Source organism: Coffea arabica, chromosome 2e, assembly GCF_036785885.1.
Source record: "Coffea arabica cultivar ET-39 chromosome 2e, Coffea Arabica ET-39 HiFi, whole genome shotgun sequence".
Lineage (NCBI taxonomy): Eukaryota > Viridiplantae > Streptophyta > Magnoliopsida > Gentianales > Rubiaceae > Coffea > Coffea arabica.
This window is the reverse complement of record NC_092313.1, coordinates 3,064,345-3,084,153: the sequence shown is the minus strand read 5'-3', so window position 1 is coordinate 3,084,153 and position 19,809 is coordinate 3,064,345. Positions and strand designations below refer to the sequence as shown.

The 19,809-nt window shown below is 36.8% G+C and overlaps 2 protein-coding genes across 5 annotated transcripts; both read right to left on the bottom strand.

The window, feature by feature from the left end:
- Nucleotides 1-4,130: 4,130 nt before the first annotated feature.
- On the bottom strand, nucleotides 4,131-7,690 carry LOC113730139 (cysteine and histidine-rich domain-containing protein RAR1-like). The gene is made up of 6 exons (XM_072078145.1): nucleotides 7,184-7,690; nucleotides 6,744-6,746; nucleotides 6,041-6,123; nucleotides 4,936-5,087; nucleotides 4,431-4,669; nucleotides 4,131-4,327 (listed from the first exon to the last, which is right to left on the bottom strand). Exons 1-6 carry the CDS (start codon nucleotides 7,271-7,273, stop codon nucleotides 4,235-4,237), a joined length of 660 nt encoding a protein of 219 aa, XP_071934246.1. The 5' UTR covers nucleotides 7,274-7,690; the 3' UTR covers nucleotides 4,131-4,234.
- Nucleotides 7,691-8,943: 1,253 nt separating this feature from the next.
- LOC113730138 (K(+) efflux antiporter 5-like) lies at nucleotides 8,944-18,823 on the bottom strand. Of its 4 annotated transcripts, none has more exons than XM_027254632.2 (20): nucleotides 17,916-18,818; nucleotides 17,243-17,286; nucleotides 16,717-16,784; nucleotides 16,485-16,566; nucleotides 16,330-16,391; nucleotides 16,093-16,168; nucleotides 15,888-15,962; nucleotides 15,129-15,200; nucleotides 14,934-15,017; nucleotides 14,765-14,833; nucleotides 14,590-14,667; nucleotides 14,206-14,294; nucleotides 14,016-14,112; nucleotides 13,458-13,511; nucleotides 12,519-12,614; nucleotides 11,463-11,651; nucleotides 11,311-11,388; nucleotides 9,946-9,990; nucleotides 9,757-9,852; nucleotides 8,944-9,343 (listed from the first exon to the last, which is right to left on the bottom strand). In XM_027254632.2, the coding sequence occupies exons 1-20, from the start codon at nucleotides 18,136-18,138 to the stop codon at nucleotides 9,302-9,304; spliced, it is 1,719 nt and encodes a 572-aa protein (XP_027110433.1). In that variant the 5' UTR covers nucleotides 18,139-18,818; the 3' UTR covers nucleotides 8,944-9,301. The 4 variants fall into 4 exon arrangements, with proteins under 4 accessions (XP_027110433.1, XP_027110434.1, XP_071934243.1 ...); XM_027254633.2 differs by having other exon boundaries at nucleotides 16,692-16,784; nucleotides 17,916-18,020; XM_072078142.1 differs by lacking the exon at nucleotides 14,765-14,833 and having other exon boundaries at nucleotides 17,916-18,823.
- Nucleotides 18,824-19,809: the final 986 nt, after the last annotated feature.

The window sequence follows — 19,809 nt, the reverse complement described above, 5'->3', positions numbered from 1 at the left end:
AAAATTTATTATAATAATTATTTCAAATAATCTCTATTGGTTATTACTTAAGTTTGTTTGGATTAGTGAGCTCTTGAATGAAATGCAAGCTTTTCATATACATATTTATAGAAATATACTCAATATATATATAATCTCAAATATACCTAATAAAAAATGAAAATAAAATAAATATTTTCATCTTTTTTTTCCACCCATCATTGCGAGTATTACCATTCCTCCTCCCCACCTCTCTACCCTCTTTCTAACTCATATAGAACTATTTTTTTTTTTTTTTGCAAACGATAACATATATAGAACTATATTATTAGGTTTACCTTTTTGTGAACCTTGTTGAATACATCGACGTTAACATTAACAATCAATTGGTTTGAAAGATATCTAATACTTGATTATAGCTTTATGGTGCAAAATTAAGGTTGATGATTGTGGTAAAAATTATAAATATTTGCTTGATTTCTAAAGTGTAATTTCAAAGTTATGGATATTTAAAATGGAACATCCCATTTTAACGTTGAGTAGAGTAGTAATTATCAATCCTCAATCCACGTGGACATGATCATATTAGAAGTATTTTTGAAATCAATCACTAACTTTTACATTTACTCCTATTTCTGTTCTAACTTATCTAAGGTAGGGCCAAGGCCAATAACTGAACCCCCGCCCCAGGGCGTTGGGGGTGGGGCGGAGGGGTTGGAACTGAGGTGATGACATTATTGAGTTTGTTTGGACAAGCCAAATTTGGTTTGTTTAATTTGTTTTCACAAATCCCAATCACCTTTTTATCTTCCCAATCACCTTTTTATCTCACATACATCATATCACAAAAAGTGCTACAGTAAATATCTCAAATAAATCATCCAAATAAACTCTTATCCAAACAAACTCATTACTCGTTGAAAGCCTCGGTTTGAAATGTGACTGTTGGTCATTATCTATAAATTAAGAAAAGGAAAAGGAAAATGCATTCTTTTGATTTTGTACGACCACAAAATACATGCATCAATACTCACGAAGATTGTGACTCGTGAGTATGGGAAAAGAACAGTAATCCTACGACGCTAGTACGGCGGCACAGGGGTAGGGGTAGCACACTACTGTAGTAGTAGCTGGCAGAGAAACGGCGGCGAAGCGACGTTGGATATGCGACTGTTGGTGATTGGAGGCCGGTCAATTACTGCCAAAAGTGGTGGCTGCGGCCGTCAACACCGGCCCCCCCCTCGGGGTGCAACTGCCGTTTCCCTGAGCTCCCTCCACTTTTGACAGCTACCCTCCTTTTCTCTGCGAAACGTATGCAATATATCCACGTTGCACGTAGTCATGGGCATCGGCGGGTGGTGCCTTGCTCGGACGGGTCATCAGGGTAGGATGCTTGATCAGGAGTCTCACAACACGCGCCATGCTGTCAATTGGTATTGCGACAGTTGGGGGAGTGGTGGGTGGTGAAGAGAAGGACATGCTTAAGCAAAGATTGGTCCAAGAAATCAGAGACTGGTCTTGGTCGAGAGGGGAGGCTATTGAATGCCAGAGTTTTAACAGTCTCGTGAAAGGTAAGTTTGGCTTTTCTTGGTCCGGTAAAAAAGCATGAGGAGACCCGACAGCAAAGTGCAAAACAGAACTGGTGGTATGGATGGATAGGCATACTAGAGGTTAAAGACAAATTGGGCTCAATGCTTTTTTCTCTTTGCCCTCAAGCAACTATCACCCTTTTTAACATTAATATATTATTTTGTGTTTTCTTTTGAGTATTGGAAGTCTGGAATGCTACATGATGGTCGCGCAGTAAAATCCTCTGCAGGGTTGCACCAACATGTGGTGGAGATCTTTTCTGGAATTGATTTTCAAAAATCTGTTTTGCTTGGAAGGGAAAATTTTTCAATAATATCTTTGGAAACTTGCGGTCTCTCACATGTAAAGATTGCAATTTTCACCCGATGATGGTAAAAGCAGAAGGAAATTTGATAAGGAGATTCGAGTGAGGAGAAGTATGGTGAGTCCCATTCATTAATGTACGTACGCTGTCTCTGTTGTTGGATACCAAAAATTAACTGATGGATCATGTTGCGTTGTTCTGCCTTCACATTCTTTTTCAAAAGGTTGTTGTTTGTGGCTTGTTCCGTACCGTCCACAATTGCGTGTGATGACTTGTAGCAGACCTGTCCTGGCTGACTTGCTTTAAATGAAGTGGATTAATTCCGAGTAACAAATTCTTTTTCTTTAACACTCCTTCGGTTTCTTCACGACGGACAACATATTTTACCCCGTCCCATCTATTTTAATTATTTTTTTATTTCACGTATATCAAATTATTACAATATATTTTTTATAAAAAAAACTCTTAAAATAGCAATTCACTCGTATAGACGCCCGCGATCTCAAAATAATATATATGGTCTCATTTATTGGATGGAAGAATTTTACAAGTAATGAAATGCCCACAGGGCAGGATCAGTCACTACAACCAGCGTTAGCGTAATAGCGTCTAGCTCTGTCGATGGTTTGATGACATCTTTTTACTGTTTATTTATGATTGGGGTTTGTTTTCTTTCTGCACTTCGTCTGAATGTCAAAGGAGTTGCTAGGAAGAGTGCACGCAGAAGATCCATGTTCAGAGATCTTCCCGCAGGCCGACCACATTTTTTTTTTTGGCAGAGAGATTCCTCTCCTAAACGCCAAAAAAGCGGCGCAATCTGAGGAATCCAACAAGCTAAACCCCATTGACTAGACTAACCTGAGAGTAAAAAGTAGTAAAGCTTTTGTACATTCTACACTGGTGTTTTGGTACTTTCAGCCTTGTGGGTGATACTCTTATCGATTGAAGCCAAGCCGTCCAATGAAACATCATCCATGCTCTGCACAACCAGCGTTAAATCCGCTCAGTGCTAGCCATCAGCCTCTGCATTGCAGCCTAGGCCATGGGGTCGAATCGCTGCGCATCCCAGTTCCCTACCCATAAAAAAAAAACGCCTGTGGCAGCGGCCTCCTTTTGGGCTTACATTACTGTACAGTTAACTACATAAACTATCCTTCGTTGCAACTACGAGAGAAATACAACTTGATGTACAAAAACAGCTCAGACATTTTAAAGCAACTGATAAGATGCATAATTTACTTCTTCAGAGTTGTGAAAAGAAAATCATTATAGGAACCAGAACGATCATGCTTTTACACTTTCGTTAGGTGAAACTGTAATGAAATGCTCCTCCTAATGCGTACTATGAACACTTTCATCGTATCCTTGAGATAACTGCTCACCTTTAAAGTAAAAATGGGGTAAAATTCTCAACCAAAATATGCGACTGCCTTGTAAATTTTCATCTGGCCATTGTCGCATGTTTTGGTACGGAGTTAACGGGCATGTTACAAAACGTCCGTATTGTTGCCTGAGACGTTAAATCAAGAGAAAGGTCTTGTATGCTTCACGGATGCAATACCAGATTTTATACCTATAACCAAGTGTTGTATGGAGAAAATTTGGTTGCAAATAGTTGGAATTAAAATTGATCCAAAACTTACATGCCTTTAGTGGTTGGTAAAATAGTTAGAAGAGACACCAAGGAAAATTACGAGATTGCAGGAACTTTTCCTTCATCAATCAAATCTCTTTCCAGACTCTTTCAATGTAAAAAAAAAACGGAAAGATACCCTTTCCTTAAAATAGACCCAAATTAACATCCACCCAATGACGAATCCAGCACACAATGCTTCATCACAATTGAGACAAAAATCAAAACTTATGGATCTAAAGTGCTAGTACTGATGCTCAATTCCCATAATTGATACCAGGCCTCATGTCAACCAAAAAGTCTCAAATCATCGCCCACATGATTGTAAGCTTACTCATTTGCAGCAACCCAGGGCTCGTTATAAGCCTAATTGCAGGTTAAGGACAAATGCTACGACTCAAATCAGGTAGATGAAGTTTAAGTGAAGTTCGTTGCGAAAGTGGCAATCTGAAAAAACTCAAGTTCAACATGTAATGAAGCAGAGAAAGTCACAATTTCCCAAATGTTGTCACCGTAACTCAAAAAAAAAAAAACACACACACACACACACACAAAATAACTATCATGAAACTTGGCCAAGATTACTATGAAAGAGTAAATTCAAATTACGAATGAAACAACAAATGAAGAACCACACGTGTTGATATTATTGAGCAAAATCATGATACATAGCAGCAGGATATTCCATTCAAAATCATTTAAAGGGGGGAAAAAACCTTATCCATTCTTCACATGGCATCGGCATTGTGCCATCCCTGAGTGCAAGGTGGTATTGTCATGAACTCGTCAAATTCCTTGACATGAACATCACAGCATTTCCACTGCATAATTTTGGAGGAAAACTATGAGTTATGTAACCACCAGTGATAAAAACTACTTTCAAGGGAAAGGAGAATATAGGGCTAGGTTTTTTGTAAATCTCACCCCTCTCATCCGGTCATGGAAGACAGCAGGGCCAGGATGATAACTGCACGCTGTATCATGATTATCCTTTTCTTTGAAGGTTATCCCACATCCCTTATTCTTACAAGTCTGAGGCTGGTTAATATCAATCACCTTCTTAACTGGAGGTGCACAAACTTCCTGCAAATGTGAATCACTCCCAGAAGATGCAACACCTACAGTTTTTGATGCTTTTGCATTGACGTCTCTGGCTTGAGAACCTAAATGGTAGAATAATCATACTTCAAATGAATTTCCCTCTAACAGATGTTGGATAGCTTGAAAAGTAACTAATATCTTCTCCCTATTATCTTATTCTAAAAGAAATTGAAAATAAACTACTTGTATATGTTTGTAAAATTGGAGGCAAACCTCTCATCTAATCTATAAAATGAGGTCATGCTGTCTTGGCAACTCAACAGAAGCAATTCACTATTTCAAGAACTTTAAAACTGACCACAATCAATAGCAGAACAAAGATTAATACCGTGGTCAGAGCAAAAGAAACCCTGTCGACACCTGGGACAAGTTTCCTTAGTCAACACACTGTTCTCTTGAGGCAGTGCAGAAATTGCTCTATTTTGAGGAGCTGGCCTTCTCAGCACTGGTCTTTCTGGCGTGTGTTTCCCAGTTTTACAACTTCATAAAGCAGCAGTATCAGTGATAGTTGAAGCCATGACATAATGGAAAATAATGACCACACAGAAAAGGTCCTTGAATAAGCATGGATACTTCCTACTGCTAAAAGAAAGTCTCTGGCCTGGGACTCATTTTCATTTTTTCTTGGTCACTATATTCTGATATCCCTATGTGTAAATCATTTAAGCAACAGAATTCATATCAAAGGAAGCAATACTGGAATGACAAGTAAAGAAAACAAAAAGCTATTGCTTAAGTACCATTTCACTTCCAGACCTACTGCTTTATGATTGCAAAACCAGCATTAGTTTCACTGCTAACAGAATGGAAAACAATGACTAGAGTACAGAAGAAGTTCTTGTCAAACAAGCATGAATACTTCGTACAACTAAAAGAAACTCTCTGGCCTAGGACTCATTTTCATTTTTTCTCACTCACCATATCCTGATATCTGTATGTGTAAATTATTGTGCAGCAGAATTCATATCAAAGGAAGCAATGCTGAAATGCTAACTAAAGAGAACATAAAGCTACTGCTCAAGTACCATTTCACTTCCAGACTTGCTGCTTTATGATTGAAAAAAACTAGGATTAGTTTCATTTACAAAAGTTGCCCTTTTATCTCAACAAGGGTACTCCGGCCAAGGCCCACCCCCACCACAAAAGTTTCCCTTCATATATATGTGTGTGTGTGTGCACACATGCTCTAGAACCAGCTTTTGTTGTCACTTACACAGAAAAAACCAATTATTTGCAACAAAAGCATAAAACCGCCTAAAGCTTTTCTGAAGGTACCCATAATCGTTTTAGCCCCAAAAACAAGTTGGAGTTGCTGAAGGAATGTATACTGCCAATAAAAGATGCTTATTATTTAGGAGAAAGCTTGAGGAAGAACTGATGCGCAAGGGGGAAACTTCAAAAGCAACAAAAACTTAAAAAGAGCATGCACATACCCAGGAATTTCCAGAAATAAAGTGAAATCATAACTTCTTTTCTTGCAACAACTCCACTCTTTAATCCCGTCGTGAAATATAGGCTGGAGAATTCAAAGTTTGAGTATGCATTGGCATCTCTTGTTAGAAAAGCATAGAAGAGAAGTGCTCTCTGAAAAAAGTTACAAATCAAATATCCACTTACACCCTGGTACATCAAACATGCCCAAAACAGTGAAGACCACGCCATGCACAAGAAGAAGAAACTCCATTAGTTAGTTAACCGTTAAAATTAAAAAGTGAATCACGAAAACAATAGTTATTGCAGAAAATTTGCCTGTATAGAAGAGCAAAAAGAGTGCAGAAAAAGATTCCACTTGCAAGAGTTGGCTAATGTAGTCCAAAAATTATACACACAAGAATCTAGTATTAGGGGGATTTTGGTTCTCCATGACAACATAGAGCATAAACTGACATCATTACCAGTAACCTCAACCTATTAGAGCATCAATGCAATTAACCCTTGGATCCTTTTTCACGTCTGATAAGTTAATTTCACCAGAAGGCAACGAAAGCTGAAAAAAGTAAAAAGCTTAAAAAGTGCAGTGAAAAAATAGTAGTACAAGGTCAGCACAATAGACTCGACTGCAAGGAAGGTAGCATTGAGGTTCCCTCAGACCCTTAACTCACTGATCTAAAATTTGAATCTTTTCCAAAAGAATACTCCCTCTAGCTCCTTCTAATCCATTGAAAATCCTCCAATCCCAAATAGTTCAGGACACAATTGACAGGAGTCCAGTTTCAATCTCCAGCTCCTGAATCCTAATGTGACTAAAGCAACCAGGCTTAATTTTCCCCGAAACTTGTAACTCCAAGCAACAATGTAGTGAACTATAACAGCTAGAAGAGTCTAATAAAGAAGAGAGCATCGTGACTAACCCTATTTCAATTCTTTTTCTCAGAAACTACGAGAAGAGAGGACAGGATAATATTTAACATCCAGTATAGAAAGCGGCAAGGAAAGGAAAGGAGAAGCAAGAAAAAGTAGTATAGAAAGCAACAAGGAAGGAGGTTTCAAAAGTTGAATGAGCAATCTGCATCGAACAGCAAATTTATGTAGCAAAAATTAGGGGGGGAGAGAGAGAGAGAGAGAGAGAAACTGACAGCGTCGTGGTAAGTGCAGGAATCGTCTGGGTTGTCATCCTCAGTGAAGACGGCGTCGCAACCGATCCTCTGGCATCGAAGCTTTTCCATAATTCTGTGTCTTCCTCTGATTGATTTTCTCGGGGGAACGAAAACTGACCAACAGTCAATGAAAGAAGGAAATTGTTAACCCACTGATTAGTAGTCCTAATTAGCTTTAGTCGGGCTTAGGAGGATTCCTCCAAAGCAAAAGGGGTGATTATGAATATCAAAAGCAAGGAGCCCTTTTCTAATAGAAGTTTCTAGAAAGTCGGGCCGGCTCCATAGGATTGTTCTTGGGTCGGGTGAATAAACTACAAACCGGGTTCTACCTTACTTACGCAGTTTGGGTTGAAATTTTGTCATTATTCCCCGTGAAGAAGAGGGTTCCAGAAAGGAAGTCTTTCCTTGTCAGTTGTCCCCACCTCTCTAGCGTCTAATAAGTTATTAATGGGCTGTCGCCCCGCTCATCAAAGATAGAAACCTGCAACCTTCTAATCATGAAAACAGTAGTATCAACTGCTCGATGAAAAGGTCGAAAAGACCGCCAAAAAAAAAAAAAAAATCTTTTGCCATCTTTCATTCTTTTCGGGCGAATTTCTACAAATAATGATGAATTCAAAAAAATCACAATTTTGGTGGTTCTGTAGAATTGTGTTCTTCAATTAGGATCGCAATGAAGACCACGTCGCAACCAATCCTCTGGCCAAATATGTAGAATTGTGTTCCTCACTTGGAGTCGTAGTGAAAAACAGCAACGCAACCAATCCTCTAGCAAAACACTAAAAAATTGTTTTTTTCACATATGCAGTCGTGATTGCTTTGATGAGATGGGGATGAAAGTGGTCCCCCAGTGACTAGCTTCTACATTTTTTTTTTATTAGTCATTTATCTATCCTATATCTATTCTAATCTTTTCTAAAAGGGAGGATCTAATTGGATCTATTGGAGAACCGACCTATTTTAAAAAGAAGAATTTAATTGGATCTATTGGAGAATCGACGTAAACTAAATAACTATCGGACCAGACAAGTACATTACGCACCCTAATGAATTTAAGCCACTTAAAGTAGCAAACCATATATAGTGATAAGTGGTGGGAGGTAAGGTTTGAACCCTTAAAAAAAATGCTAATATTTTAGGTCCTTTTCAGAAAATAAAATTGCTTTGTTATTGAATTGTTTGTCGGAAGAAATATGTTATTGAATCGCTTTTAAAGTCTTTTTCTTACTCTTACTGCTATTTTGGTGCTTTTGGATGATAGACTTCTCATCGATGAACTCGGAATTCGGAATTATTACCCAATTTCGTTTTGTGAATGCCTTCCCGTCCAATTATTTTGTCTTTGAAAATTAATTTGCTAATTTTATTCAGAGAGCCTGATGGTCATTCCAATCCAATTATAGAGTTCTACCCCAATTTTTTTTTTTTTTTTTTTTTTGAAAAAAGACCCCAGTTATAGAGGGCAAGACTAGTAACAAGGCTTGATCTATGGCTACACGAAGAAAAAGTTGGTAAAATCTTCTACTAGTCTTGTATGTCCATAAATCGTTATTAGACTTTATTCAGGGCTTTTTATCTTTTTCAAATCTATGGCAAATCAAAGATTAGCAGTTGTTCACAAGACTACGGATCAGGAACACAACTCACGCAGAAGATAAAGAATCAGGAAGACAGGAACCATGAAATACTGCATAATGACCTTGAAACAGATCTTACTGTAAACAAAATTTGGCTGCAAATATCAAAATCCAAACACTTGCATTCAAGATGTCAAAATTTCCTTACAACCAATCACTATTGTAATCTAGTTCAAAACTAGAAAGAAGCAAAGGAGCCCAAACTATACGGCTGATGTACTGATCTCAGGGTACGACACACCCCACTAAAAGAGTTTAATGAATATATATATACAGCATGTCTGTGTATAGCAAGAATATGTACATGATAATCCGTCAATTTGTCATTTGTAGTTCTATTTGTAGGTCTAAACATCAGCAAAAATGTACTCCAGGCCAGGCCCAAAAACTCTGTAAATCACAAATTTCTGACCTCTAATTGGAGCTTCCCATACAATTGCCTTAGCACAGAGAGATTGTCTCACAGTAATCTGTTATGAGCTTCAATCACGGAAATTTTCTCCTGCAGGCCAAAAGAGAGTAAAAGTAACGTTTCTTGGTACCCAGAAAAGGCAACGTGTACTGGAAATTTTGCTACTGATTCATAATTACCCATACCAAAGTGAAGTTAAAAAGTGAGATTTCAACAGCTAGGAATGTTTCTAGCCATAATTCAGGTCTTTCCCATAAATAGATTCACGGTACTATTGCATATTCTACTGTGGTTCTAAGTATGTAAAGCTTTTTGGAAAGCAAGCTCTGCATATTTGGAGCTAAATAATCATTCAATTGAGGTTTCTGTGTGCTTTAAGTCTAGCAGGTTAAAGTTCGTTCCTGGGCCTTATGCTGCAGGAAAGACACAAGGTAGACTGCCTAGTTTGTTTTGCATGCTCATTAAATAAAACAAAAATCTATTATGAAATAAAATAATGCAACCTCAGTCTGCCCGCTACTTTCTGATGGAAACCAGTGCATTAGAACTCCGAGATGCATCACAGCAGGTATTAGCTTGAACAAGACAGGAGTGGTTACCTGCAGCATATTTACAGTTATAGATAATATCACGCAAAAACAAATAAAAAGCTAGGAGGGAAGAATCCCTGATGAATTTAAAAGAAAACTCACAAGACTGAAAGCAGTTGTTCCAAGAAGAAGAAGATACATCCTGCCCTGTATGAATAACCGAACTTAACGTAAGGTCAAGATAATAATTGCCCATGTGAACTTAAGATTCAACAAATCGATCATTTTGAAAAATGTATCACAGAGAAAAAGCAAGATTAGTTGCCACTCGAAGAATCATTCAGGTACAAATTCCACATTGCATGCAAATGTAGTTTTCCACATAAGCACAATCTGGATATGCAAATATAAGATCAATTACTGCATTAGTTGATATTTTTCTGTAGTAATTAAATAGAGTCAATTATGAAAGACTCGTAGCACTTAAAACAGTAGGAGCTCCAAACTTTTAAAGCTCGCACATAATTTAGCATAACTTTTAAAGCTCGCACATAATTTAGCATATTCAATCACAAATTGCCCATGGCACATTCACTTAAATAGATGTTCAGATGTTATAGGCGTTAATGTAAGATAATGCCAACAGTATTTAATTCAATATTCTGGTTTAAATGAAATAGGCCTACCAATTTATATTATTCACTTTCAGCTTTTAAATGAGCCTATAGGTCTACAACTTGGAGCATCCACAAGAAGATTGACTTGCACAGTCTCTTATTTCAGTCAAAACTAAAATTAACAGTTCTAATCAACTTGTCCTGGTTCGTTTAATGTCTTGTAATCCAATTAATGTTGAAAACTTCCACTTAGCAGCATGAAAATGACCAAACGGTTCCTACTCAGACAACAGCCCGTGGAAGTATCAGCTCCATTCAATTTATATCGGCTGCAACGTAAATCTTGAAATAGCAGAAGCACATCAAAAGCATCCTCTTATAAGTCTGACAAGTACCTCACACTCTCTGCTCCAATCACAAATTTCACAAAGATATTGCAAAACCCCCACTTTGTAATGCAGTTTATTCAATGGTAAATTGGAGTAGTCAAAACTGCATTTTAAGCTATAAAATGCAGCAGCAGAATATTTCAAAACATTCTTGATCAGGTAGCTTGTTAAATGTTAAATTATTGGAAACTGGGAAATATAGGAACCCGAAAACCCTAAGAAACAACTATCACAATAATCTGTGTGCATGCGTCAAATCCAACAGGCCCGGACACATTACCGAATCAGTATTAAAGATGTCTCACATAAGTATTCTTTAAAGAAGATCAATATCGACATCAAATGCATACGAAAAGCATTCTTGGGTCTCTTCAGGTGTAATGCATGGTGTTTTTACGGTGATTTGTAACAATCCTATATAAAGGTTGCCTATATTTACAATAGAGCTCATTTAATTAGACTTGAGCACTAGAGCTATTAAGACATGGGCAAGAGAACGGAAGAAGAAATAGACAGAGTACCTCAACAAGATGTAGATTCGAGGCACGACTTAAGAGAACAAATGCAAATTCTCCAATTTGTGCCAGCAATAAACCAACCTATCAACAGTCTCAGAAGTAAGAAAATGTCACTCATTTAACTTACGAAAATCAGGTTGAGAAAGTTAACTTACAACAACTGATGTCCTAATATTGTATCCAAAGGTCTTTGTAACAGCAGTAGCAACGGTAGTTTTAACTACTATCACAAGTATAACAGAAGCAAGCAATATATCCACATGGGTCCAGAGGAAGTGCACATTAATGAGCATTCCGATGCTAGAAAGAAATAGTGCAGCAAAGAGATTACGAATTGGTTCAACCTGCAACATGACAATCATGCAAATCAGATATCTTCCTAATCATAAATCTTGTCATTGTCAAATGAAGATAGTAAACCCACAAATCCGAAGTTCCATAACTGCCAATGTCAGGAACACATGACCAGAGATGTAACCAACTTTTCCAAAAGTCAAATTCAAAGTTTTGCATGTACGCAAAAATGACTTCGGTATCAATTTTCAACTTATCAAAGATGCAAAGGCAAGGTGTTAGTATAAATCTCTACTTACCAATTTTCACTTCAAAAGAGATTCGTAAAGAACTATTTTTTTCAGTTAGACAGATTTTCAAATGCCTATCCTGCTCATTAAAGCAAGTCATTGTGAGTAATCACTACACAAGACTAGTAAATGCAAGCAAATGAGAGTGCAGGCTAACTTTCTCCTTTAAAATCATTGCTATGGCTCTCCCAGGGGTTACCTAAAGGTAAAGTGATGACTATACCAATTGAACCCAAACAAAAAACACAAGGTCCTCGTAGGGTTTTGGCCTCTAAAATGGCATAACAAAATGCTTCTGGTGAGCTTACATTAACTCTAAACCAAGGTTCTGGATAAGCATATCCCTGGCTTCAAATTGTTGCAGTCATTTTTTAGGTTAGTGGGGCAGCAGAGGTACTGAAAGAGACTGACAAAGATCTGGCTTTGCATCAAAACACCATTTATAACCTGAACCAAAATGGATGACTAAAACAGACATTTTGTTTCAGGGCACAAACAATTTTTCCTCAGCAATCATAAAAAAAATGCCTGAAAGCAGCATAGAAAGAGTTTAGGACATAAAAGGTAACAGAATGAATAAAAGGTGCATACGTTACTCACAAAAAATCATGATAACCAAGAAAATACCTGATCCAAAGTGTGCTGTGCAAAATCAGTAGTTGATATCATAACACCCGCCGCAAATGAACCCAACTCAAGACTGAGGCCCAATTTATCACTGCACTGAAGATGAAAGAGCGTATTAAGAATATTATGAAAAACAACAAACAGGTATGCATCAAACATGGAAACCTATATGTGTATCCTACAATGGACATATATTATTCTTTTGAGGATACAAAAGAAGAATAATTACAAGTTGGTCTTGGTGCAAATTTACATGCTTACACATTGATGCTACCTTAAGAGGTACCAATGTCAACAATATTCACATTGATGGTGCCACAGGACTTGCAATGACAATCCAAATGCAGCAGTCTTTTTGTCTAGAAAAAATAATCTCAACTAAGCTCAACTTCAACAAAATGTATATTTGACAACTCATAATTGCATCCACATATGGGAGAAGAGGAGAATTATATAAGAGCCAGGAGAAATGAAGAAAAATAGACATAATGGTAATAAATCGCTCTAACAAACACAGATGCTCAATTAGCATCCACATGGAGGTTGGACATAATTACAATCCTCCTCAAGAATCAAATATATATTTCTGAAGGGCAATCCATATTTCTTGTGCTGCTGCATACAACCAAGTCAACACACTAATGAGGATATCATCTACATCTTAATGATCGGATGCTTTTGCAACCTAATGTACTGAGCATGGATGGCCCAGTCATTTGCCTTATGTGACCATATTTACTAGAAACCTTTTAAATTGTGAACTTGATGTGAATAATATTATTAAGCAAAAGAAATTAACAAGCTAAATAAGAGTCGAAATTAAACTGTGTTTTGTTTGCTTCTAGAACAGAACTGAAAATTTTCAGATAAAGAGAGACAGTCAAGTGGATAAAATGCATAAATTTTTTTTAATAAAATAAAATAAAATGCATAACTTACCCAAGCAGACAATAAACAGAAAGCCACTGCAGCAAGCTGGTACAGTTCACTTGTCTGAGAATCAACAGAAGGATGCAAGTTTAGAAAATGCAACAAAACCAGTCATATATAAAGCTAACCACGTTAAATTCACAAACCAAAACAATGTCCACATCTCTGTGGGAAACATATGCACAAGATGCAGGTATCTGTAAACTAGTGTTAACAGCTTTTTTAAAAGGAGCATAATTGGCATTAAACTAGGTAAAAGGAAGGCAATCTTCAGATACAATTCCTAATACTCAGCTTGAGTGCAAGAAATCCTATGATGAGATTTTTTTTTTAAAAAAAGGTCATTTTCTTAGAAGCTTGAGCCATAGACCTTACACAAAATGGTTTATGGCCAAGTCCAGCTATATGCATTCTGGGTCACTTGTATCCTCGTATTCAAAATTAATTAAGTTACTGGCCAAAAAGAAGCAACTCAGAGAAGAATATGACAAGCTTGTGTTGCTAAAATAGTTTCAAGTTTCATAAGAGCAAAATAAGGCAAAATAGACAAACAAAGAACTCCCTCACTTGAGATGATATCTGTATCATAAGCTTCAGAAAGCGCGGAACAAATGACCAGGTCAACAAGGATGCACAAGCAAGATATACAGACAAAGTCACCAGCCTGAAATCAATATCAAACTGGTCATAAACCATTGCCGGATATCTCGCAAACTGCTTTAAGAAACATCAGAGACACGTACTTCAAAGTACTTACAGTTTCCCCATAGAGAACATTCCATGCAAAATGCCACTATTACCTCCCAGAACTGGAAGCAAGGCAAATAACAAACCAACAGCACAATCCTGATGAAACAGAGGAATGGAAATTAAAGCAAAAATAACAACAAATAAAATCAGCAAAGCAATCAGACATACCAGTTAAACACGAAAAAACTGCATTTTTCGATTCTTTTTTAAAGAATAAGCTAGTCTAAAGGAGTACAGAGAATGGGGTGGGTGAGAATCAAACCTCATTCTAAGACAAGGAACAGAGACCCATAGCCACTGGCTATATAAGATTCTATAACACAATTGGTTCCTTGGTTTATCATGTGCATATTGACATATATGAAATGAATAATTAAGTTGTAACAATTACCTGAAAAATAAGCGTCCCAATTGTAACTTGACCATGAAGGAGATTATTACTGTTTCGCTCGACCAAAAATTTCACCACCTGTTAAATTCATGTGGTCAAAATAGAATCCCTGGTGGACTTGTTGCAATTATTCAATAAAGAGGAAATTCTTGATACATCACGTTCAGATATCTACCACTGCAGTTGATGACATTGAAAGAAAGCAACCAACGAAAATTCCCTCTGACAACTTCGCCCCACACAACTGCAGCATATACAATACCACAAATAAAGTAATAATAAAGACCCTTCGTTCAAACTTTCTAAGACAGAAGCAACATTTTTCAGTAAGTCTTGAGCAATACCATTGCAGTACTTCCACACAAGAACATAAGTATTACAATTTGAAGAAGTCCCCCAAAAACAGCAACAGGACCTACAACTTTTAGCTGCATCAAGAAGTTAAGGGAAGCTCCTTTAGACATATAAAAACATAGAAATAAATGAACATAAGATAATTTTTCAAGAAATAGCTTTAGGTAGTTGGTCAACAGAAGTACCTTTGTCAAAGAAAACTCTAGTCCCAAAGCAAACAGCAGAAAAACAACACCAAATTGAGCAAAAGTCTCAACCTGTAATGCATAAGAAGATGACCTGAGCTACAAATAACTCTTACTAGTTCAATTTAATTGCATGCATAGTGAACAGCAATAAGAGTAACTACTCTGTCGATAATCAACCTTTTGAAAGCAGACAATTAGAAGGCATATTAAGAAACATATATGAACTTTGATATTGGGAAGGAATATTATGCGGAAAAGGAGTAAGCAAAACATATAGATTGCATAAAAGTCGTGAAAAGAAGAAAAATAACAAAGTCAAAATCCTTTCACTATCAATATATTAGCCACTTCAATGCATAAGTTAGCAACTTACTGGCCTCACTGAACAACTATAAAACTTTTTGTCTGTTACCACTTTCTCAAAATTCAGTACTCAGCAATAGATATGAATTGCCAAGACCTTTGAGAAGCCTAATGCATGTCACTGGTACATACATGTCCATCACTCACCAACACTTACAAAATCACCACATAATCCTATCTTGGAATTACCATCCAGTTGAGAAAATTATAGAAAAATGAACCAAAGTAGCCAATTATCTCAGCTTCAACAATCAATTGAAAAATCCGCTGCCCCAGACATCAATTATGCCTTCCATAAAAATCTATATTGAACGCAAAAGCAGGAATAATTCGACTAGAGAAAGCTTTCTTCATCAAAATGCATTCTAGATGGAATATTTAGCTAAAATATACCTGCACCATTTCACTGATAAATTGAAGACCGCCAGGTCCAATAAGTGAACCTGCAAGAAGATAGCCCACGATAACCTATCACAAGTAAACATTAGACAACTGTCATGTCAATATCTTATCTACTTAACAAAGTACCCAAACATGTAGAGAAACAACCAGGACAATTCATTAAAGGAATGAGAACTTGTTATCTTGAAGTACAAACCGGCTGTCCCAGACAGGAAAATATGATTCCACCAATGGCAGCAGAGACTACAACCACCACCAAATCAGATATCAGCCTGCAGACAGACACATAGTTCAGTCTCTAGGATTATATAGAAAATAACTAAAACTATAAAAACTACAACAGAAAATTTAATAACAATTATCATGCAAATTCAATCAATTGCATCTGTTGTCAATGAATCACAACAATTATGCAGATATAGAAGTAACTGACCTTAGATCTACTTGAAGAACTGGATATTTGGATTTCTTATTTGACATCACATAACGATTGTGCTGCCATGAATGAAACAGGTAACCAATTACCCAATGTACTAGCATCTTGCTAAAACATCTGCATAATTATCAATTAGTAAGCAGTAAGCTTACATCATTGTCTATCAAGGTTGTGTCATCAGAACCATCATTTTCAAGGTTGAGCATATCCTGAATTTTAGAAGATATGGTAGCACTGCCACAAAAAAATAAAAAGATAAATAAATAAAAATAAAAGTACGAGAAGAAAAGCAAAGGTAAGTCAATTTCAGGCTACAACAATGGAGTATCCACAATGGCAGAAAGCAGTTTATATCATACAATGCGTAGATAGGCATCTTCTTACTTAGCTTCCTGAGTATCATTCTTCTTTGCTTTCTCGTGAGTAATTTTAACCACAGTCTCCAATACTGCCTGTAAGAATGCTAAGTACCAATCATAAGAGGAAAAAAATACCAAAATATCTAGAATGATAAGTGACACAAACCATTAAAATTAATGTAAAATAAGTCTTTTCAAACGTGAATTAATCACTATTGAATTTATTTATAAAAGAAAAGGCCATGTTCACTGAACATATACAGACCATTTGCCTGCAGAAACATAACCATAGAGTTTAACACTTGAACAAAGTCAATCAAAATGTCAGCTATTCAATAATATACCAACTTTTACAAGTAAGGTTCAGATATGGAGCATCAGATGTGATCCTATTGATGTATAAACAATTGAAGTATAAAACTATAAGCATCCTTCATTGTGCAGCTTTCACAAGATTGCGAAATAGGAGTTATGAATGCATATGACGTCAATAAGATACAGTAAAACTGCCTTAGGTCCTTGAAAAGCTCGTAAGGAAAGGCAAAACCTACTTGCTCATCTGCTACGCTGCTGTTGAAGCTGCTTGCACCGGAACCTAGAGAAAAAACAATAAATATCAGATCTCAATTATGTGATGGAAATTGAACCACAAACAATCTAATGCAGCATTAGAATGTAAGACAAGAAGAATCATCTGTAAGCTTAATACAGGTACTCTTAAGCTTGATACAAATGTTTGGAGGAATGGTCACACGCAGCTTGAACCAAAATCTAAACCATATTTAGATCAGTCCCCTTGGAAAAATATCCACACAGAAATACATGCCAGTCAAATATGGTGATATCATTCATTTATTCCAAAATTATCTCTTAAAGTTTGATTACTCTTTGGAAGCATCAATTTCTTGTAATTGCACGAATAACAGGCGTTTCCAGATACCGCTTGGCCATAGTCGCCACACGTCAACAATTGACTTTGCAGCAAAGTTAGCACTTTGCAGCATTGTAAAACAATTGACTTTCAATTTGTATAGACACCATCGCCACAAGAAACTTAGTTTCAAGCTAAAACAAAAGCAAAGAAGGCAACAAGTATAACGAAAAACCAAGTAAAAAGAATTCCGACGTAATGCCAAAATTCACAGTTTTGTGCACTTAAATTCAACAAGTGGAAAGCAAACCCAATATTCTAAGATTCAAAAAAGAGAGAGGGGAGAAGAAAACCTTCAGGCTGGTCGTTGTCAGAAGAGAACTCCCTCTCAAGAACACGATCAAACATCTGGGCAATGCTTCCATCGCCGCTCTCCGGCGCAGACGAATTTACTAAACTGCCATAAAACCTTTGCCTGATTTCTTGCTCCGATCTCGCCGACAACGAGATTCTTGCACAAAAAGCAATTAACATAAGAAACCAAATCGACGCCAATCCACCATAAACCCTCCCCATTGCACAGGAATGAAAAATTTTCCTTGGAAAACAATGAGATTATTATTATATCCAAAGAAAATTGTAAACTCTAATCAAGTGAACGTTCCAGAAGTTGTGTCCGAGGGTTTCGTAAATGGAAGGCAAAGGCCAGGGAGGGTGGAAAAGTTGGGGGTGGCAAATCAATTGGTTAGGTACTTAGGTTGGTTAATATTTCAGTGCGGGCGGGATGCTGAATTGAGTCGTTGCTTTAATTAATTAAATATTAAATACACCTAAAATGTGAATTGATTATGAATTCTTTTCATTGCGTAGGTCCACCAATCGCTTTCAACAAGCCACGTCAACATCGAAGAATGCTCCCACCGCAAGACGGCGCGTGGGACAGCACAGTAGTACGTAGTATTTGTGCGAGGTAATGAGCCCAGAAAGCCGGTGCCGGAGTTGCTGGTTTGGGAAGGTAACAGACTCCCGCCGTTGGGGGAGGTTTGTGATCCAGTTGATATTTCTGGATTTTCCGGTCCCCTTTAGCCGCGGAGGTTTGTCGGGCAGGTCAGGAGACATTTGGATGTTAAATACCCCGCTAGGAAGGCCCAATTCACGTGACCCATTCTTCTTGGAGGAAAAATACTACACGATTCAATCTGTTCAAGAGTTGGGTTTGGGCAGCTGAGACCCGCAACGGCGGCGAGGCATCTGGAGACACGCGTCAGACACCCAATGTTCGATGTTGTAGTAAACTAGTTTACATTGGAGGCATGAAGGTCGTGTCCCAAAATTTAACTTAATTACTGGGTACAGCAGTCAAGTGATTTTTTTTAATTGATATAATTTTGGTATATAAATAGAATTTAAAAATCAAGAGAAAATTCTGAAATAGTCGAATGGATGATTTTTTTTTTTGTTCATACGATATTTGAAGCAAAACCCAAAAAATATATATATAACATTTACACAATACAACATTCTCATTCACAGGTTTGCTAGCTGAGTGTAGTTGAAATCGAGTAATGCACAGCTCGACCTTGTTGACTTCTTCGAAAATAAGTTTAATCTTGAATTTGAACTTATTTTACCTTACTCGAATCCAACCAAATCGAGATCAATCAAATTTTCAAACTCTAATTTTTAGTAAATTTCATAATCTTGTAATAAAAATTTTAAAATTATATTATAAACACACTACTTGATAATGCTTGATAAATACTCGAGTTTTTTTTTATTCGAACTCGACTCAATTATCTTTATAAAGTAACTTGAACTCAGCTTAAATTCGATCATTTGATCAAGCTATCTATGAATTCGAGTCAAATAGTTTGGTTAATTTACACTCCCATTCATCCCCACAAGCCCTAAAGAGGAAAATGACAAATGGTGTATGAAACTTCTCAATCAAAAAGAAAGATTTGAGCCAATGCACTTGCGCTTAGCAGTGTCATTAGTTATGGTCCCCAATGAAGATCATTGCACGAGTTTATATAACATTTTGTTGACAAAAAAAAAATTAAATTCAAATATTTTAAGCTCAAGTTGCGGTCACAATTGCCAGTGTTTGGATACTCAAAATTTTCCAAATGCTATTTTATTTATATTATAAATATGTTTTATTAGTCATCTTTTAATCGTAATTTTTTATCTTTCATACATTGGATCACAAATTATGTTATATTAGTAATTATTTCAAAAATTACT

Bases quoted from the DNA above. Each gene is read 5' to 3' on its own strand.
- LOC113730139 (XM_072078145.1), bottom strand. From the start codon at position 7,273: ATGGAAAAGCTTCGATGCCAGAGGATCGGTTGCGACGCCGTCTTCACT. The intron at 4,670-4,935 runs GTATTAATCTTT...TCTACCATTTAG, and splicing joins TTTCTTTTGCTCTGACCACG to GTTCTCAAGCCAGAGACGTC. The intron at 4,328-4,430 runs GTGAGATTTACA...AAAATTATGCAG, and splicing joins TCCATGACCGGATGAGAGGG to TGGAAATGCTGTGATGTTCA.
- LOC113730138 (XM_027254632.2), bottom strand. From the start codon at position 18,138: ATGGGGAGGGTTTATGGTGGATTGGCGTCGATTTGGTTTCTTATGTTA. The intron at 16,169-16,329 runs GTCAGTTACTTC...GTCTGTCTGCAG, and splicing joins GTTCTTCAAGTAGATCTAAG to GCTGATATCTGATTTGGTGG. The intron at 9,853-9,945 runs GTGAGTTTTCTT...AATATGCTGCAG, and splicing joins GAACAACTGCTTTCAGTCTT to GTAACCACTCCTGTCTTGTT.